This window comes from Oncorhynchus kisutch, linkage group LG14, assembly GCF_002021735.2.
Source record: "Oncorhynchus kisutch isolate 150728-3 linkage group LG14, Okis_V2, whole genome shotgun sequence".
NCBI classification, from domain to species: Eukaryota; Metazoa; Chordata; class Actinopteri; order Salmoniformes; family Salmonidae; genus Oncorhynchus; species Oncorhynchus kisutch.
The window spans coordinates 31,481,126-31,498,145 of NC_034187.2; the positions used below are offsets into that span (position 1 = coordinate 31,481,126).

At 40.9% G+C, this 17,020-nt stretch overlaps 2 protein-coding genes across 31 annotated transcripts; one reads left to right on the forward strand and one right to left on the reverse strand.

The window, feature by feature from the left end:
* Positions 1 to 1,648: 1,648 nt before the first annotated feature.
* tmem50a (transmembrane protein 50A) lies at positions 1,649 to 7,665 on the reverse strand. Of its 3 annotated transcripts, none has more exons than XM_020501013.2 (7): positions 7,308 to 7,665; positions 3,589 to 3,699; positions 3,378 to 3,490; positions 3,179 to 3,246; positions 2,805 to 2,897; positions 2,619 to 2,679; positions 1,649 to 2,519 (listed from the first exon to the last, which is right to left on the reverse strand). In XM_020501013.2, exons 2-7 carry the CDS (start codon positions 3,688 to 3,690, stop codon positions 2,474 to 2,476), a joined length of 483 nt encoding a protein of 160 aa, XP_020356602.1. In that variant the 5' UTR covers positions 3,691 to 3,699; positions 7,308 to 7,665; the 3' UTR covers positions 1,649 to 2,473. The 3 variants fall into 3 exon arrangements, with proteins under 3 accessions (XP_020356602.1, XP_020356604.1, XP_020356603.1); XM_020501015.2 differs by lacking the exon at positions 7,308 to 7,665 and adding an exon at positions 5,992 to 7,273; XM_020501014.2 differs by lacking the exon at positions 7,308 to 7,665 and adding an exon at positions 6,637 to 6,856.
* Positions 7,666 to 11,751: 4,086 nt separating this feature from the next.
* Positions 11,752 to 16,749, forward strand: rsrp1 (arginine/serine-rich protein 1). Of its 28 annotated transcripts, none has more exons than XR_004202749.1 (7): positions 11,960 to 12,235; positions 12,545 to 12,597; positions 12,708 to 13,308; positions 14,948 to 15,123; positions 15,383 to 15,556; positions 15,734 to 16,253; positions 16,384 to 16,749. XR_004202749.1 is itself a non-coding variant. In XM_020501010.2 (6 exons), exons 2-6 carry the CDS (start codon positions 12,568 to 12,570, stop codon positions 16,540 to 16,542), a joined length of 1,047 nt encoding a protein of 348 aa, XP_020356599.1. In that variant the 5' UTR covers positions 11,962 to 12,235; positions 12,545 to 12,567; the 3' UTR covers positions 16,543 to 16,749. The 28 variants fall into 28 exon arrangements, 2 of the variants coding, with proteins under 2 accessions (XP_020356600.1, XP_020356599.1); XR_004202750.1 differs by having other exon boundaries at positions 15,759 to 16,253; XR_004202751.1 differs by having other exon boundaries at positions 15,762 to 16,253.
* The last annotated feature ends 271 nt before the right edge of the window (positions 16,750 to 17,020 follow it).

Genomic DNA, 17,020 nt, shown 5'->3' on the forward strand with positions numbered 1-17,020 from the left:
AATTTATTTGATAGCATCTATTCAAATAAATTCTATGAATTGATAGTTCACCTCTCTGTTTTCTTTTATTCTGTAATAGGGTATACTGTAGCCATGTGTTCAAGATATTCAAATCAAAGTTTATTTATGATACAGCGTGTACATTACACATTACAATAAAATGCCTACTCAAAATAAATCTCTCCTCACAAACAGTGCAACGATATTAAGCTATATGTATAGTGCATTCGTAAAGTACTCAGAACCCTTGTCTTTTTCCACATTTTGTTACTTTACAGCCTTATTCTAAAATTGATTAAATTGTTTTTTTCCTCATCAATCTACACACAATACCCCATAACGACAAAGCTAAAACTGATTTTTAGAAATGTTAGAAAATGTATAGAAATTAGGTTGTTGTCCTGTTGGAAGGTGAACCTTCACCCCAGAGGTCCTGAGTATTCTGGAGCATCAAGGATCTCTCTGTACTTTGCTCTGTTCATTTTTCCCTCGATCCTGACTAGTCTCCCAGTCCCTACCTCTCAAAAAATCTCCACAGCATAATGCTGCCACCACCATGCTTCACCGCAGGGATGGTGCCAGATTTCCTCCAAACGTGACGCTTGGCATTTAGGCCAAAGAGTTCAATCTTGGTTTCATCAGACCAGAAAATCATGTTTATCATGGTCTGAGATTCCTTTAGGTGGCTTTTGGCAAACTCTAAGCGGGCTGTCATGTGCCTTTTACTGATGAGTGGCTTCCGTCTGGCCACTCTACCATAAAGGCCTGATTGGTGTAGTGCTGCAGAGGGGGTTGTCCTGGAAGTTCTCCCGTCTCCACAGAGGAACTCTGGAGCTCTGTCAGAATGACCAATGGGTTACCAAGGCCCTTCTCCCCTGATTGCTCAGTTTGGCCGGGCAGCCAGCTCTAGGTCTTGGTGGTTCCAAACGTCTTCCATTTAAGAATGATGGAGGCCACTGTGTACTTGGGGACCTTCAATGCTGCAGACATTTTTTGTTACCCTTCTCCAGATCTGTGCCTCGACACAATCCTGTCTCAGAGCTCTGAGATAAACTGTTCTCTGTAATGGGTAAGTATAACAATTGGATTTGCGTCTGCACTGATATCAACCTTGGGATCCCGGTACATTAAGGCAGCATTTCCCAAACTCGGTCCTCTGAACCCCAAAGGGTTCAAAGCTTGATGATTTGTTGAATATTTGAGTCAGCCACACACCCCTGGGTTCCCGAGGAGATTGGAAAACACTGCATTAAGTTACTGATAAACAAAGTAATCAATGATGAGTGATATGCTCTGTTTGTATCAAACAATTAATTAGGTTTTTAAAAATCCATGCAGTTTTATATCAAGCAATACATGTGCCTCTTGAAGTTATGCTGTCTAACCTAAATCATTATTTTGCAGTTTCCCAACCTAGCGGTGCAAAATTGAGATGTTGGAAGATAAAAAGGAGACTAAAAGGTCTCCAGAGAGGCAATGTATAATTTTAACCATACAATATTCCCATGAATCTCCAAAATATTTTTGTGTTATTTCTTAGTATGTGAAAACTGCACTGTAATATACCATTGTGATTGTTGAGTCAAACTTCAAATATTAGCCAAGAGAACAGAGAAAATTGAACTGTGAATAAAGACTCATCTCACACTTGTTTTACATTTTCAATTTAATGCTGCCATAGTTGTTCAGGTTCAGTGATCTCAGTTTGGTTACTATACAAGTACTGTGAAAGTATAAGCATTGTAGTCAAATACATAGTCAAAGAACAGAGATGGTGGTCAGAGCATCGAAACCTCTGAATTAAATCCTTCCTTTAAACTACACCTTGAATTATGAACTATCAGATTATGGTTCAGTAGAATGGCTTAATTACAGACCCCACATCTCGACAATAGGAAAGACAAATTGCCCACATTAAAGGTTAAATTCTTATTATCAGTAACTGTATCATAAGAAAATAGGCTATTTACAAGACTAACACTTCCATAGATGTCATGCCCCCCCTGATGTATGCCCTCATCAGAAAGCTAAATATTTTTTAAACATTATTAGTGCACAAATGTGTATTGTAAAAACAATAAAAAGGAAAATAATAATCTGCTCATTTATTATTTTGCCGTTTCCAAGATAAATAATGGAAGGTAGTAAATTATTGTAACAGAATGGCTCCACACATTTGGAGTGAAAAGACACCTAGATCCCATTACAAGAATTCAAAAGAAAAGAACATTGAATTAAAAGATGGAACAGCAAATGATGCTTTAGTAAAATGTACATTTGTACAGCAACAACCAACCTACTTATAAATTAAACAAGTTCATCTAAAAAGCAAAATTATAAAGTAATTATATAAAGTGAATATTTTCTAACGCTTGAAAGACAGAAAGTAGTGTTTTGACAGGCCAAAGCGTACACTACTGTCTCATACAATAAGAGAACAGATAGTATGACAGTTGACAGAAACCAGAAACCATTACTGCCACAAGTCTTCAGTGCGTCCAAACTTAAACACCAAGCCCCTGGAGGAAAAGATTGGGGGTTTATTTAGAGAAAAGAACTACCATAGACATTGTGTTCTATAATACTAAGGTCAAACATAAATAAAACGTAATACTTACCCAAAGAAAATGAATGCATTTTGGAAGAAAACCGCAATACCAGGATACACAACAGGTTTCTCTGTAAACATAAAAAAATACCTTTATCATTCTTTACAATGTTTTGCACAGTGACGGTTCAATGTCGATGAGCTGTTTGTTTGGGGTACATAACAAGCACATGCTGAGTGGGCATGCTGGACTTACTGGGCACTACAAAGCCTCCAAACAGGATCCACATGGAAGCGATGAGAGAGCCGAACGCCAGCATGAAGCCAATGAAGAGCCACACACGAGCTCCTGCAATCAGTGATACAAAGAGTTGGGAGGGATTCATTCGTGTCTGAAGGTCTCTTATTTAAACTCTATGTATGTGGGTGTATATATCTGTGTGTGTATTCTTATAGCAAGAAGTCACCAAAGAAGTCAAAAACTGGGCCCCAGAATTAGGTAAATCATGTTACTGCAGAGGTCAAAACAATACAAACATATACAGCGAGCAATGCCGCTCAGAGCTGAACTTATCTACATCAATCTGCATTTAGAGCCAAATCCTAATTTCTAATCTCTCATACACATACCTGTCTGCCCAATGCAACCTTCACTGTAGCTGTCCCCTCTCACCTGGCCATTCGAGACAGCATTGATCCTAGATAGGTACCAAAGACAAAAGTTGAAAGAGTTAAATGTATTTAAGGAAGATTTGAACAGATAGTTCCTGAATTAAAATGGGACTGACCCCAAACCTGTATGACACATTCCCAACACAGCATGACTTACATGAGAAAAGCCACAGTAGCGATGACTCCACATGTGTGATAGGCATGATGGAAGACCGCCTCATCTGGATATTTCACAGCTGCATCAATGATTATCCACCAACCAGTGAAAAACTGCAAGAACATGAATTAAGATTTAGGCGATATGCCGCCGCCTTTTCCTCTTTACAGTGATCTAAAGTTTTCAAATGTAATAGCAAAGTAGAACCTACCAGGACTCCAGCAGCTATAGATGCCATGGTGTTTCGCCTCTCTCCCCAGTCCACATTGCACTCGCAGTCTCCGCACCGGACACTGTCTAAAAACCCTGACATGGTACTGAGCTGAAAAGTGAAGGGAAAAGGACCTGGGTTAAAGAGTAACAGACACATGCAGGGATGGAGTTGACTATTACAGCTAGGTAACTAATTACAGTTCATGTATAATTCCTGCACCGTGAATAATTTCACTTTTCCCATCAAGAAAATATTCTAAAATGTTGCACAGACACTAGTTTGTGAGATGACAGATGCCAGGCACCCACTCCACGCATACTGAGTAAAGGTATTCAAAACAAATAAAATCCCAATAAAATAAAAGGTTTCAGAGAGGATTCAAGACAGACAGGGTTCATCTGACAATTGATGCAGTTGCGCAGAATAAAAACAAAATGGTGATTCAACTCAAGTTTAAAACAATTCACTAATACAGATTATTACCAAGTGCTAAAACAATAAACTAAAATATTGGACCCATTCCGAAATCTATCCTTGGCTTTCCCACCCTACACTAATAAATGTATTTATTTAAAAAATTGAGACCCGTTCCCAAATGGACCTGTGGACAGTCATACCCGTTCCAAAAAGGCCCGTGGAAAAACAGACCAGTGCAGGTTCGGATCCGAAGACCCTTTCAGATTGGAGAATATAAAGAAACCCCAGACTGGGCACCGTCAATAAACAAGCAATATTGGCCAAACTATCCACAGTTACGTGTCCTTAACTGCCAATAACACATTACAAAAAACTGTTGCGTTTCGATGTGTAACAAATTCTAAACTTTATAGCCTATTGTTTTATTGGTTTTTACTTTCCTAAAATAATAATTGTCTACCTCACGGTTCAGCTGTCAGAGATTCGGTCATTGCATGCATACAGACCTATCAGCCTGGGCATCCACTGCAAGATACTAATATTTAAAATATAAAAAGGCCTAGCCCTAAAGAAACTAAGAGAATGATAAAAGACATGCCAGCGTCATGTTCCTGACACCAACATGCATTCTGTCAAACATCCTTTCTGAATTTAAAAGTAATCCTCAAATGAATCATCTAGTTTTTCAAAAATATCTGATTTCACATTTTTTGCTGGTAACGTAACAGTTACCGTTTTTGTAACCCCTTACATGTAACATGTAATCTGTTACTCCCCAACCCTGATTGTTAGATTAAAAGGAGTAACTCTGAGCCTCCCGGGTGGCGCAGTGGTCTGGGGCACTGCATCGCAGTGCCACCAGAGTCTCTGGGTTTGCGCCCAGGCTCTGTCGCAGCCGACCGCGACGTCCGTGGGGCGACGCACAATTGGCCTAGCGTCGTCCGGGTTAGGCCGGTAGGGATATCCTTGTCTCATCGCGCATCAGTGACTCCTGTGGAGGGCCGGGCGCAGTGCACGCTAACCAAGGTCACCAGGTGCGCGGTGTTTCCTCCGACACATTGGTGTGGCTAGCTTCCGGGTTGGATGCGCGCTGTTTTAAGAAGCAGTGCGGCTTGGTTGGGTTGTGTTTCGGAGGGCGCATGGCTTTCGACCTTCGTCTCTCCCAAGCCCATACGGGAGTTGTAGCAATGAGACAAGATAGTAATTACTATCAATTGGATACCACGAAATTGGGGAGAAAAGGGAGGTAAAATGTATTTAATAAAAAAAGAGTAACTCTGGTATGCCTAAAACATTCTTCCTCCCCTCAAATTCAACTGTCAGAGTCAGTTGGAGCGCCAGTATGCACTGCCTAGCTAAGCCTAGTAATAGCCATACCACACCAAAACTTCTCAAAAGTTTCTTAACTTAGTTTTGATATTACCCTAATAAAGTTAATTCATTGTTTATAGGGAAAATGCAAACAGGTTATTATATTGCGGCATTAAATTAAGTTTTGCATCTAGCCCTCTGCTTTTTCCTTTGAGTGCAAGTAACCCTATAATAGGCCTACTCATCATTATATTATATTGCAGCAAAAACATTACAGTTGGAACTTAATTTGGCCAAAGAAAATACTCAACAGAATGAAACACACATATTGCATATTTAAAGAACTGGTTAAACCTTCAGAAACGTTTTCAACTGGCTAGGCCTATAATTGCAGCAATTACCAAAGGCGGCAAGTTTCTACCGTAGGCCTACCCAACAAACGACAGATATAGGATAATGATATTAATTTCACAACAGGTCTTCTTTGAACCTATTTAAAAAAGAAATACAGAGCACAAAATAAAAACAGTATAAACTTAATTAAGAAAATTCTCAACAATAAATCTTTTTTTATATTTAAATAACTGATTTAGATATGTAAATAGGACTAAAATAATAATGACATACAATAATAAAACGAAAAATAAATAAAAGTTCAAAATTGCATCAAACCTGAATAGCGGGTTGCACACAGAACACCTGGTCCGATTACGTTATCCTCATCTTTGTCCACTACAATATAAAACTTTCCCCCCAAGGAGGACAATCCCCTTTTCGGCTTATTTTCACTATACTCTTAATAAATTGTATTGAGTCGCAATTGGCTTACACAGATAGAAAGCTTGCGCAGTTGACATCACCTCACAACATAAATGAACATAGGAAGGATCCAAATCGGGTCTAGGCAGTAAATAACGTTTACCCAGACCAGTGCCGTTTATATCAGACCCGAGACAAAAATCTAAATGTAGGACCTGCTTCCAGGTCGTTTCTCGGAATATCTGGTATGTTGGACCCGTGAAGACGTCTAATAGAGACATCGTAATGGCGTATTTTTGTAGGCACAAACTCCGCCATGGTTCGTTGCACCAAGCCTATGGAGAAAATTGGATGATCAACGCGAAACATAATGTCTGCGATAAACACAGGTTTAGGAGATCTTATGTTTTGTTCTACGAGAAATATTCAACAGCTAACGTCACTTTGTGTGTATTTTTAATCATTTATAAGATCACAAAGGCTACGACATTCATAAAGGGCATGTTAATTTACTGTTATTATCCCAGATAAAACGTATAAAATCCTTTTTTCTCATACCTTTTTTCGGCGTTTATACCAAAACCCTATTTTTTCGCCATTAATTTTCCCATAGGGATGCCTGAACGAACCAGAGAACTCGTTTCCCGGATTTTAGGACTACAATGACTTCATGGGACATGTAGTCTAGCTATATTTCCAACAGCTTAAAACTGCGACAGAGGAAACAATCGTTAAATTGGCACGGGTCTGCTATCGATCCTTGGGCCGTCCCAACTCTGAGGTTAGGGTTTAGGTAGGGACCGCACGGGGATCCCGGCTCAGTATACCCGAGCTTTCAGTGCTAAGGATTCGCCTATTTAACACCCCATGCATGCTTTTTACCCCTATCCGTGTGTTAAGTCAGTTCGAGTGGAGTTAACAAAGAGCAATGTTGACGCTCTCAACCGCATAAGCTCTCAAACACGAAGAATCACCCGAACAAACGTTTTCAGGAATCACACTAATTATAATAACTATATTATAACTATATATAATTATTGTTTCAAATAAATCGATACTGCGACAGTTCCATTTGTGGGTTTGATCGCAGTCCATTGTTCAAAGCATTTCCTTCCTTGAAGGATCCTGTGTGTTGGGACGCAACGCACGACTCAAACTACAACATCTCAACGGCAATAACAAACACACATTAGAAATGGTACTGTCACCTAATATTCAGAGTTAATTACCTTTTCTTTTTGGGGTTCGTTATGGAACCCCTAGACGCCGTTTATTAGCCTATACTTTGCTTCTGAGAGCTGAGACACGCGCCTGCTCAGTTCACTTTCCACGCCTCTTTGATGTTGGATGCTCCAATGCCATTTTTGTAGATCGGTACAGTACTGTACTCACCATAGATTGTTCAATGTGCATCAATTCAGTAGATTAAATACCATACTTAAATAAAACGTACGTTTCAATTGCACTATTTTATAATAATAGTAAAAAAAATTGAAAAGAGAATTTAGAGCTATGTTACGTCAGGATAATCACTATGGGCCAGTGGGCATACAGTGTAAACTACTGTAACCACTCACTGTCTGCATCTCTCTGGCATAGTAGAGGGGAAACCATTGGTTAGAGGATTGTTTCATGACTTTCCATTTCCATGAGACAGTCACATGAGATCACAAGTGTCATAAGACTTGCTTTCTTTTCTTTTTTCTACCCTTTGTAAAAAATATATATCATGACTAGAGCATCAGAATGTATAGCATGATATAAGTAACGTTTCTGACAATGTTTACATTCATCTTTATTAACATGTGGTCAGTACATGGGAATGGAAGGTTAAAACAAATGCCTGATAATCATAACTTTTTGCATGACATTTTCATAAAATACAGCTGTAGTACTTTCCATAATGGTATACCATTGTTTACAATAACAATAGAATTCAGATATGGCTGAGATACTTAAGTTGCTAAAAAAGCATATCAACTGTAGGAGTGCCTTGGGAGTCCAACCATTTTCGCTCATGCCCTGTGACTCAGAAACAGTCTCAAAAGTAATAAACAAAGGGAGGTGTTGGTGTCATGATGTGCAATCTCATTGCAAAAAATAGTCTTATCTCCAGTGTAGTAACCCCAGGCACAGGAGAACCTGCTGGTGACCTAGATTGCTCCCAGCACAGCTGCAGAAGTCTGAGAGGTGGAGGGATGAGTGATTGGGTAACAGAAGAAAGGGGAAACAGAGTGAGGGAACTAGGACAGAGAGCAATAGTCAATAAACTGTAAAATTGAGAAGATGCTGAATCATTTTGTTGCAACACCAGTGAGATGTGGCCCTTATTGATGTGTGCTGTTGGGTGTGTAAAGAAGACAGATCAATGCAACAGACAGGACTGTCAATTATCATCCAGAGAACATGGCATGGTACTCCCACATTGCTTACTTATGTGTATAGACATTATATGAATGAAAAAGGTGTGTACAGCAGTAGTTATATAGGATGAGTCTTGGCTAGAATACAGCATATACATATGAAGTGGGTAAAACATTATGTACATTTTATTAAAGTGACCAGTGTTCAATGACTATGTAGATAGGGCAGCAGTTCCTAAGGTGCAGGGTAGAGTACCGGGTGGAAGCCAGCTGGTACCAAATAAAATGTTATTGGTCACATACAGTACACATGGTTAGCAGATGTTATTGCGAGTGTAGAGAAATGCTTGTGCCTCTAGTTCTGACAGAGCAGCAATATCTAACAAGTAATCTAACAATTCCACAACAACCTAATACACACAAATCTAAGTAAAGGATAAGGTACTGGGCAGAGGCTACTTAACAGTCTGATGGCCTGGAAATAGAAGCTGTTTTTCAGTCTCTCCATCCCAGCTTTGATGCACCTGAACTGTCTCCGCCCTCTAGATGGTAGCCGGGTGATATATCAGTATAAAAGGTAATACATTTTAAAAGTTAAAATCAAAATCTTTATGACAAGGCCCACAGAAATCCTATTGAATTAATAGGGATTCTACATGTAATTTGATGATTAAGCACGTGCATACATAGGAGGTCCAGTACTGGGAAGAAATTACATTACTTTCACCCCTGCTTATTATCAGAAAATGTCGCTGTAGTGATAAACCTTCCATTAGAAGTGTTAATATCTATCAGTATTAACACAGGAATAAGGTCAAAAGTACACTGTGTGAGTTGACAAAATAATTATATTCAACTAGGTTGAGATGCTCTGTGAGGCAGTAGCATGCTAAATGTGAGACAGGTTTCTGAAAGTGTATGTGAAACCAATGTGTGTGACAGTATAAGTGATGTAACCTGGTAATGTTGGTTAATGTGGATATGTACTGGATAGAAAAGAGCTGCAATGGTCTGGAACACAGGTCACTGAGGTTACACCTCTAGTGTGTTCTGGTTGGCCCTCTGGATGCAGTTGAACACCTGCTCCTTGTCACTGTACATGGTAGGGTACTGCCCAGGAGGAGATACAAAAAGACAGTGGTAAGTACCATATTTCTCTGAGCTCCTTGTGCCAGAAATTAGGGATAGTATAGTATCTGTGTACCACAACTGCATAATCATCATTACGCTTCTAACACACCGACAGCGTAATTGTGCAAAATAGTATGAAGCATCATCTGGATATGTATACAACAGAAGTTCCACATTCACCTTCTGCTACCATTTCTGTCAAGCCGTCTACAAATGCAGTGCATGTTTGACGTATGCACCACACCGAACGCACTGCCTCTGCAACGCAATGCTGCAAGGCAAACGCAGTGTTTCATTGGAAATTAATGTCCTTCTGGTGTACCAAAATGCAATGATGCTGTCGGTATGTTCGAAGCGTTATACCCTGACTATACACTGTTGGCATCGCGTGCGCGAGCATTGCAAAATAAATGTAGATATCTATATTATTCAATTATTGCACCCACACTGCTCACGCGTGTCAACGAGCATCTGCGTTGCCAAGTGCTAAAATAGAAGTCAGTTCTATTTGTGATGCAAATCCCGCTGCAAGTCCTGCCTATCCCATCTCCTCATTGGTTTATAGAAGCAGATAACCAATGAGGAGATGGCACGTGGGTATACCCACATGGGTGATTTAAAGATTAACTGTTTATCAGTTTCGGATAGGCAATCACTATATAAATTCAAAGAAGAAAAAGCCTGGACGGAGGAGAGATGACTGGAAATGATTCAGTTGACCATTTTATGTGTGGATTAATTGTCGGAGGACCTTGTGCATTTCTGGTAAAATAACTCAATGTTTATATCCCAGGACAAATTAGCTAGCAACAGCAAGCTAGCTAAATAGGACAAGTTAGCTAGCTAGCTAATTTGCCATAACTGTTTAATGCTTTTTGGCCTGTCCCCAAATTTATATAATTGGGTCTGAGTTTGTTTTGATATTTTAACCTGCTGTCTTGATCACGTTTGTGGGGACACAAAATCAATTTGCGCATGATGGCGGCCGGTTTGGGTACAGTGTAATACTTGACATAAAGGGAAACAAATGTACATATAGCTATACCACATGAATCATCAAGTATCCTTTATTTATACTGCACTAGCAAGTTCACTTATGCGTTTTTCTTGCCCCATTCAAGTCTACTCATGTCTGGCAAGAAATTACTGACTGACATTGCATGAAGCTCCCAATTAGAGCAGGATTGGATTTTTGTTTTAAATTTTATGTATTTAACTAGACAAGTCAGTTCAGAACAAATTATTATTTACAATGATAGCCTAACCCTGCCAAACCCTAACAACGCTGGGCAAATTGTGCGCCTATAGGACTCCCAATAACGGCCAGTTGTGATACAGCCTAGAATCAAACCAGGGTCTGTAGTGACACCTCTAGCGCCGAGAGAGTGCCCTAGACCACTGTACCACTCGGGAGCCTCAGATCATTGGGCTATGTTCCAGATGGTTTATAGGGCTAAAATATATTGTATCGACCAGCACAGACAGCTGTGTGTTATTTCTCATTTCAATACGTATATGGCATTGCAGTGCAGTTATTTAATTTTCGCTCCATTTGACAGTTACATTATTTACTTGCCGTCACATCGTATTTCTTTCTGGCAGCTCCAACTTTATTACTGAGAACTCAACATGATCCAGCTATAAAATTATGTAAATATGACATATCCGAAGCTTGATGGCACCAGCTCTAGAATTTCCATTACAAAAGAATAAAGGAAAATCCCAACTAACCTCCGTGTGTAAACTTCGTTTGAGTGCCAGTCGGAACTACAGTACTCAAATGTCCGACTTGTTAACTGGTTTAACGCGACACGTGTATAACTACAACCGGACATTTAGCAAGTCGGACATTTCCGAATGTCCCAGTTCCGACTAGTATGTAAACACAATTTTTTTATTTAACTAGGCAAGTCCGTTAAGAACAAATTCTTATTTACAAAGACAATCCACTGTTCCTAGGCTAACTTCCTTGTTCAGATTTTTAACTTGTCATCTCGGGGATTTGATCTAGCAACCTTTCTAACCTCTAGGCTACCTGCTGCCCTGCTTATGCTGAGGCTAAATAAAGGTTGAATAAAAATAAATACATCAAAATGGTACATAGTATGCTGTTTTCTCGCGATACATTATTTTCTCGTTGTGTTTAGTACGCTCCATATGTTTTATAGTCTACTGATCTATACTGCCATATGGTTTGCATGCCAGTAAACATAGCCAAAATTATGTTTTACTGCAACTCCAGTGTATTGAAGGTTTACAAAATCACCTGTTCAGCTCACTTCGCCGTCCTGTGGAAAGAGCGTAGACTATGCGCAGTGCCTGTAGCAAACTGACCCTCGTGAACAAGCGGAACTTTTTAAACTGGGTGGAATTTTCCACAGCGACACTCGATGACGTAGAGATTTTGTGTGGCTGGTTGTTTGGTCAAGCAACAGACAGATTTATTTCAGCCGTTGATACTTAGCTAGCTAGTTTAAAACTCGACGTTTTCATCTACATTTAATTCTATATTTAACAATTTGCTAGGTTCCTCTACGAAAATTGAATTGAAACATTTAAATGTTATCTCGAAATTGATTGAATTTCATTACATAATCTAGTTTACGAGCAGAATCGGATTCCTAGCGCCGAGTCGACTGAATTCAACGTAAATTCGCATTACGGTAAGTCCCATGCGGGTAAGCTATAATTAGACTATGAAATACTGTAAAGACCATACAGGTAATTATTTGATAAAACGTTATCCTGTCCAACCACATTCAGAAATTGACATAATAGGAAGTTTACAACAATGTATAGCTAACTACTAGCAAGACAACAGCTACAGTTGTAAATTACAGTATCTATAGCTAACGTTAGTTCTTCCAATATGGAATTTTCCACAGTTGTTCTAACTAATCCTACTCCCAACAGTTGTCAGTATAGTTTTTCAATTTTGTCGAAGGTATCAAATCATTGTTATGCAATTTCAGGCAGACCCTATTTAAAAACATTGATGAGAAGTTACACAAGACGCATGTTTATGGTAATTAACGTTAGCTATCTAACAATTGTACACACTTGTTTAATAGGCTAACTCCTTCCAATAACATCAATTTGATAGTCATTTGCTTTTATTTTATGTTTTTATTATAGATGCACTCCAAGAAGACCGATGGGAAGGATTCACATGTTCAAATGGCCCAGGCCCCTCTGAGTGAAGGGTTAAGTTTGATCTTTGATCAGGATGCCCAATCCAGCTCTTCCTGTTCTCGTTACCCATCTAGTCGTAGTCATACCAGTAGCCAGTCCTCTGGCTCTAGACGACAACTTAAGGGAAATAATGCTCGTAGGGGACGTCACAGGTCCTCCACCAGTTCTTCGTCCTCCAGATCATCCCACTCATCCAACAGCAGCCCTCGCACCCGTCCCAGGTCCCGGTCACACCCGCGCTGCCACAGAGCCTCCTCCAGCTCACGCTGCTGCCGTCAACATCAACAGGCACATGGACATAGGCGCCACCGCTCACCATCACGCTGTTACAGGGCCCACTCGCGCTCCTACAGCCCTTCCTCTTCCCCAGACAGGCCAAACCGCCACAGTTCCCGCTCCAGGTCAGCCAGCTGGAGCAGGGTTCATAGGGGGTTTGAGGGCAGGTACAAGTGCAGGTTTTCTGGATCACCCAACAGAAGCCACAAGACCTACACGAGCCGCTCCACATCTTCAGGACGCTCATTTGTCAGCCTCCGTATAGAGAGTAAGGCTTATGTTTATACACTTCTCAAAAAAATAAAGGGAACACTAAAATAACACATCCTAGATCTGAATGAATGAAATATTCTTATGAAATACTTTTTTCTTTACATAGTTGAATGTGCTGACAACAAAATCACACACAAATTATCAATGGAAATTACATTTATCAACCCATGGAGGTCTGGATTTGGAGTCACACTCAAAATTAAAGTGGAAAACCACACTACAGGCTGATCCAACTTTGATTTAATGTCCTTAAAACAAGTCAAAATGAGTCTAAGTAGTGTGTGTGGCCTCCACGTGCCTGTATGACCTCCCTACAACGCCTGGGCATGCTCCTGATGAGGTGGCGGATGGTCTCCTGAGGGATCTCCTCCCAGACCTGGGCTAAAGCATCCGCCAACTCCTGGACAGTCTGTGGTGCAACGTGGTGTTGGTGGATGGAGCGAGACATGATGTCCCAGATGTGCTCAATTAGATTCAGGTCTGGGGAACGGGCTGGCCAATCCATAGCATCAATGCCTTCCTCTTGCAGGAACTGCTGACACACTCCAGCCACATGAGGTCTAGCATTGTCTTGCATTAGGAGGAACCCAGGGCCAACCACACCAGCATATGGTCTCCCAAGGGGTCTGAGGATCTCATCTCGGTACCTAATGGCAGTCAGGCTACCTCTTGCGAGCACATGGAGGGCTGTGCGGCCCCCCAAAGAAATGCCACCCCACACCATGACTGACCCACTGCCAAACCGGTCATGCTGGAGGATGTTGTAGGCAGCAGAACGTTCTCCACGGCGTCTCCAGATTGCCACGTCTGTCACGTGCTCAGTGTTAACCTGCTTTCATCTGTGAAAAGCACAGGGCGCCAGTGACGAATTATCCAATCTTGGTGTTCTCTGGCAAATGCATGGTGTTGGGCTGTAAGGGCCCTCATACCACCCTCATGGAGTCTGTTTCTGACCATTTGAGCAGACACATGCACATTTGTGGCCTGCTGGAGGTCATTTTGCAGGGCTCTGGCAGTGCTCCTCCTTGCACAAAGGCGGAGGTAGCGGTCCTGCTGCTGGGTTGTTGCCCTCCTACGGCCTCCACGTCTCCTGATGTACTGGCCTGTCTCCTGGTAGCGCCTCCATGCTCTGGACACGCTGACAGACACAGCAAACCTTCTTGTCACATCTCGCATTGATGAGCTGCGCTGCCTGAGCCAGTTGTGTGGGTTGTAGACTCAGTCTCATGCTACCACTAGAGTGAAAGCACCGCCAGCATTCAAAAGTGACCAAAACATCAGCCAGGAAGCATAGGAACTGAGAAGTGGTCTGTGGTCCCCACCTGCAGAACCACTCCTCTATTGGGGGTGTCTTGCTAAATGCCTATAATTTCCACCTGTTGTCTATTCCATTTGCACAACAGCATGTGAAATGTATTGTCAATCAGTGTTGCTTCCTAAGTGGACAGTTTGATTTCACAGAAGTGTGATTGACTTGGAGTTACATTGTGTTGTTTAAGTGTTCCCTTAATTTTTTTGTGCATTGCGTAATATATATATTTATTACTTTACATTTTTGCTTGAAGTTAATACACTTATAATCAGCAGTAGACCTCTTTGTGTTGATGTAAATATGTCCTGTTTTCTTTCCTCAGAAAAGGGGGAACTCGGGACTACGAATGCCACCCAGGCGCTGGGGATGGAGCAACTGGACCTTCCTGAGAGTGTGACGTCCATCCTGGAGGAGCAGCAACTGAAAACCGGACTAGCCACACCAGAACCAGAGGAACGGGTGAGACCAGAGCCACTCCCTCAAAAGAGTCTATCACAGGTGGGTGTTCAGGGAGATTTGATCATGGTGAACATACTGTCTATGAACATGACACACACAGAAGAAGCCTAGCAATTGAAATTGCTCAAAGTTCAGTTGTTGACGTCATAACCGCACCACCTAGGCCATTTTAAAACACAGTCTGTAGATCTTTCCCTACCATGTAGTCTGAACTTCTTCTGTGAAACTGCTTGTCTGTTAACCTTGCACCTGTCAGAGAACACACTTGCTCTGTTTGTATTTATTCCTGTTTTTGTAGATCTCATGAGTTGTCTTCTCTCCACGGCCCCTCGGATTAGGAGAATAAGAGGGCAGTCATGTGACTTGGGTGATGTCATTGCGTTTGCGTGAAAAGGTTATCTGATTAATCTTATCATGCTCACAATGCCAATGCAAGTCCAGTAGCAGGAATGGATTGTTTTGTCCAGCAATGGTACACTTAAATTATCTCACTGACTTCATGGTTTACCAATTCAGTTTGTAATGTCCCAATTCCTCACCTATGCTATTTTCTCACACAGATGGATAGATACAATTAAAACATACTGACAATACTCCACATTGATAGAAATACATTTTTAGAACTCTGAATATGTGTGTTTACTTACAGTTGAAATGGGAACATTGTTATTTAGCAGAGTCTCCCTCCTACTCTCTGAAGAAGCGCAGGCGTTTGGACTGCGTTATTGTGACTATTCCTGACAGGAGAACTTTAAACAGATGGCCAACTCCCTCCGTCCCTATGCCAAAGATAAGTTGGTAATACACAAGTGGTGTTCTGGATGGGGTTTGGAAAACTGCACCATCATGCCACTCAAAGGATTTTTCCTTCTATAGTGTTTTGTTTGTTCTTAAAGCTACCCTTGTAAAAATCACATAATGAACAGATGCCTAGCTTTGCCATCAATGAAGCACGGGTGCATGGGAACTGCAGTTTGTTGAAACTATAGACAAGTGAGCTATTTCTCATCTAGGAGAATGTATTTGTGTTGATGGGGAGACCTGAAATCAGCTGATCTGATTTTTACTCAACTGTTTTCTCTTTGCAGCAGAACAGTGACATAGAGCCTGAGGATGCACCAAGCCCTAATATGTCTCCCAAGAAAAAGATGATCTCATTCAGTATTCATGTAAGTGATGCAAGTATTTAGTTTAGCAGAAAACATGTATTTGACCATGCCTAGAATTTTCCTTGAATTATTTGGGCGCCACACTTAAATTCTATTCGATTCTGTGTTTCTCTTTCATTTGTTCACACAGAATTCAGTGGCCAAGCCCACAGCCATTGTTGCTTCCACCACATCAAAGGTAGCACACAGAGTGGAGAACTACACAGCGAGCAGGAACCCCTTTGGTCACTGGGTCCCAGTCAGAAAAACGGTCCAATCCTCCTTTTCTCGCACTTTGCTCAAACACTAACTTGCCACATCACGCTAATGTGTCAAGAGTACATGGACAATGTAAATACTGTATCATTTCTACAGGGGAGGTTTTGGTGATCTGATCTTATGGTAGATGATTTCTTTCAGATTTGAGTTAAGTGGGAAGAACAGAATATTTCAGATGGGGTTACTTTTTTGGTGTCTAATGCTGGTTAGTGATTCAATAAAGACACTTGAAATTAAATTCCTTGTTCATTGTCTTTACTGTGTCTTCTCAGTCATTACCAATACCGGAATTACTTAATGTTTGACATTGGTCCCACAGGCAAAACATTTTAGTGGTCCCCTTGGCGGTGGAGAGAAATTTGCAGCTTTGAAGCACATTTTCTGCAATTCTACACATTTTTCCATGGGGCAGAGAGCATTTTGCAGTTTAAATGCATTTCATGCGATTCAACTAATTTTGCTGGGGGTGAGAGAGATTAAAGTAGATGTCACGTGTCAAAATTTTGATT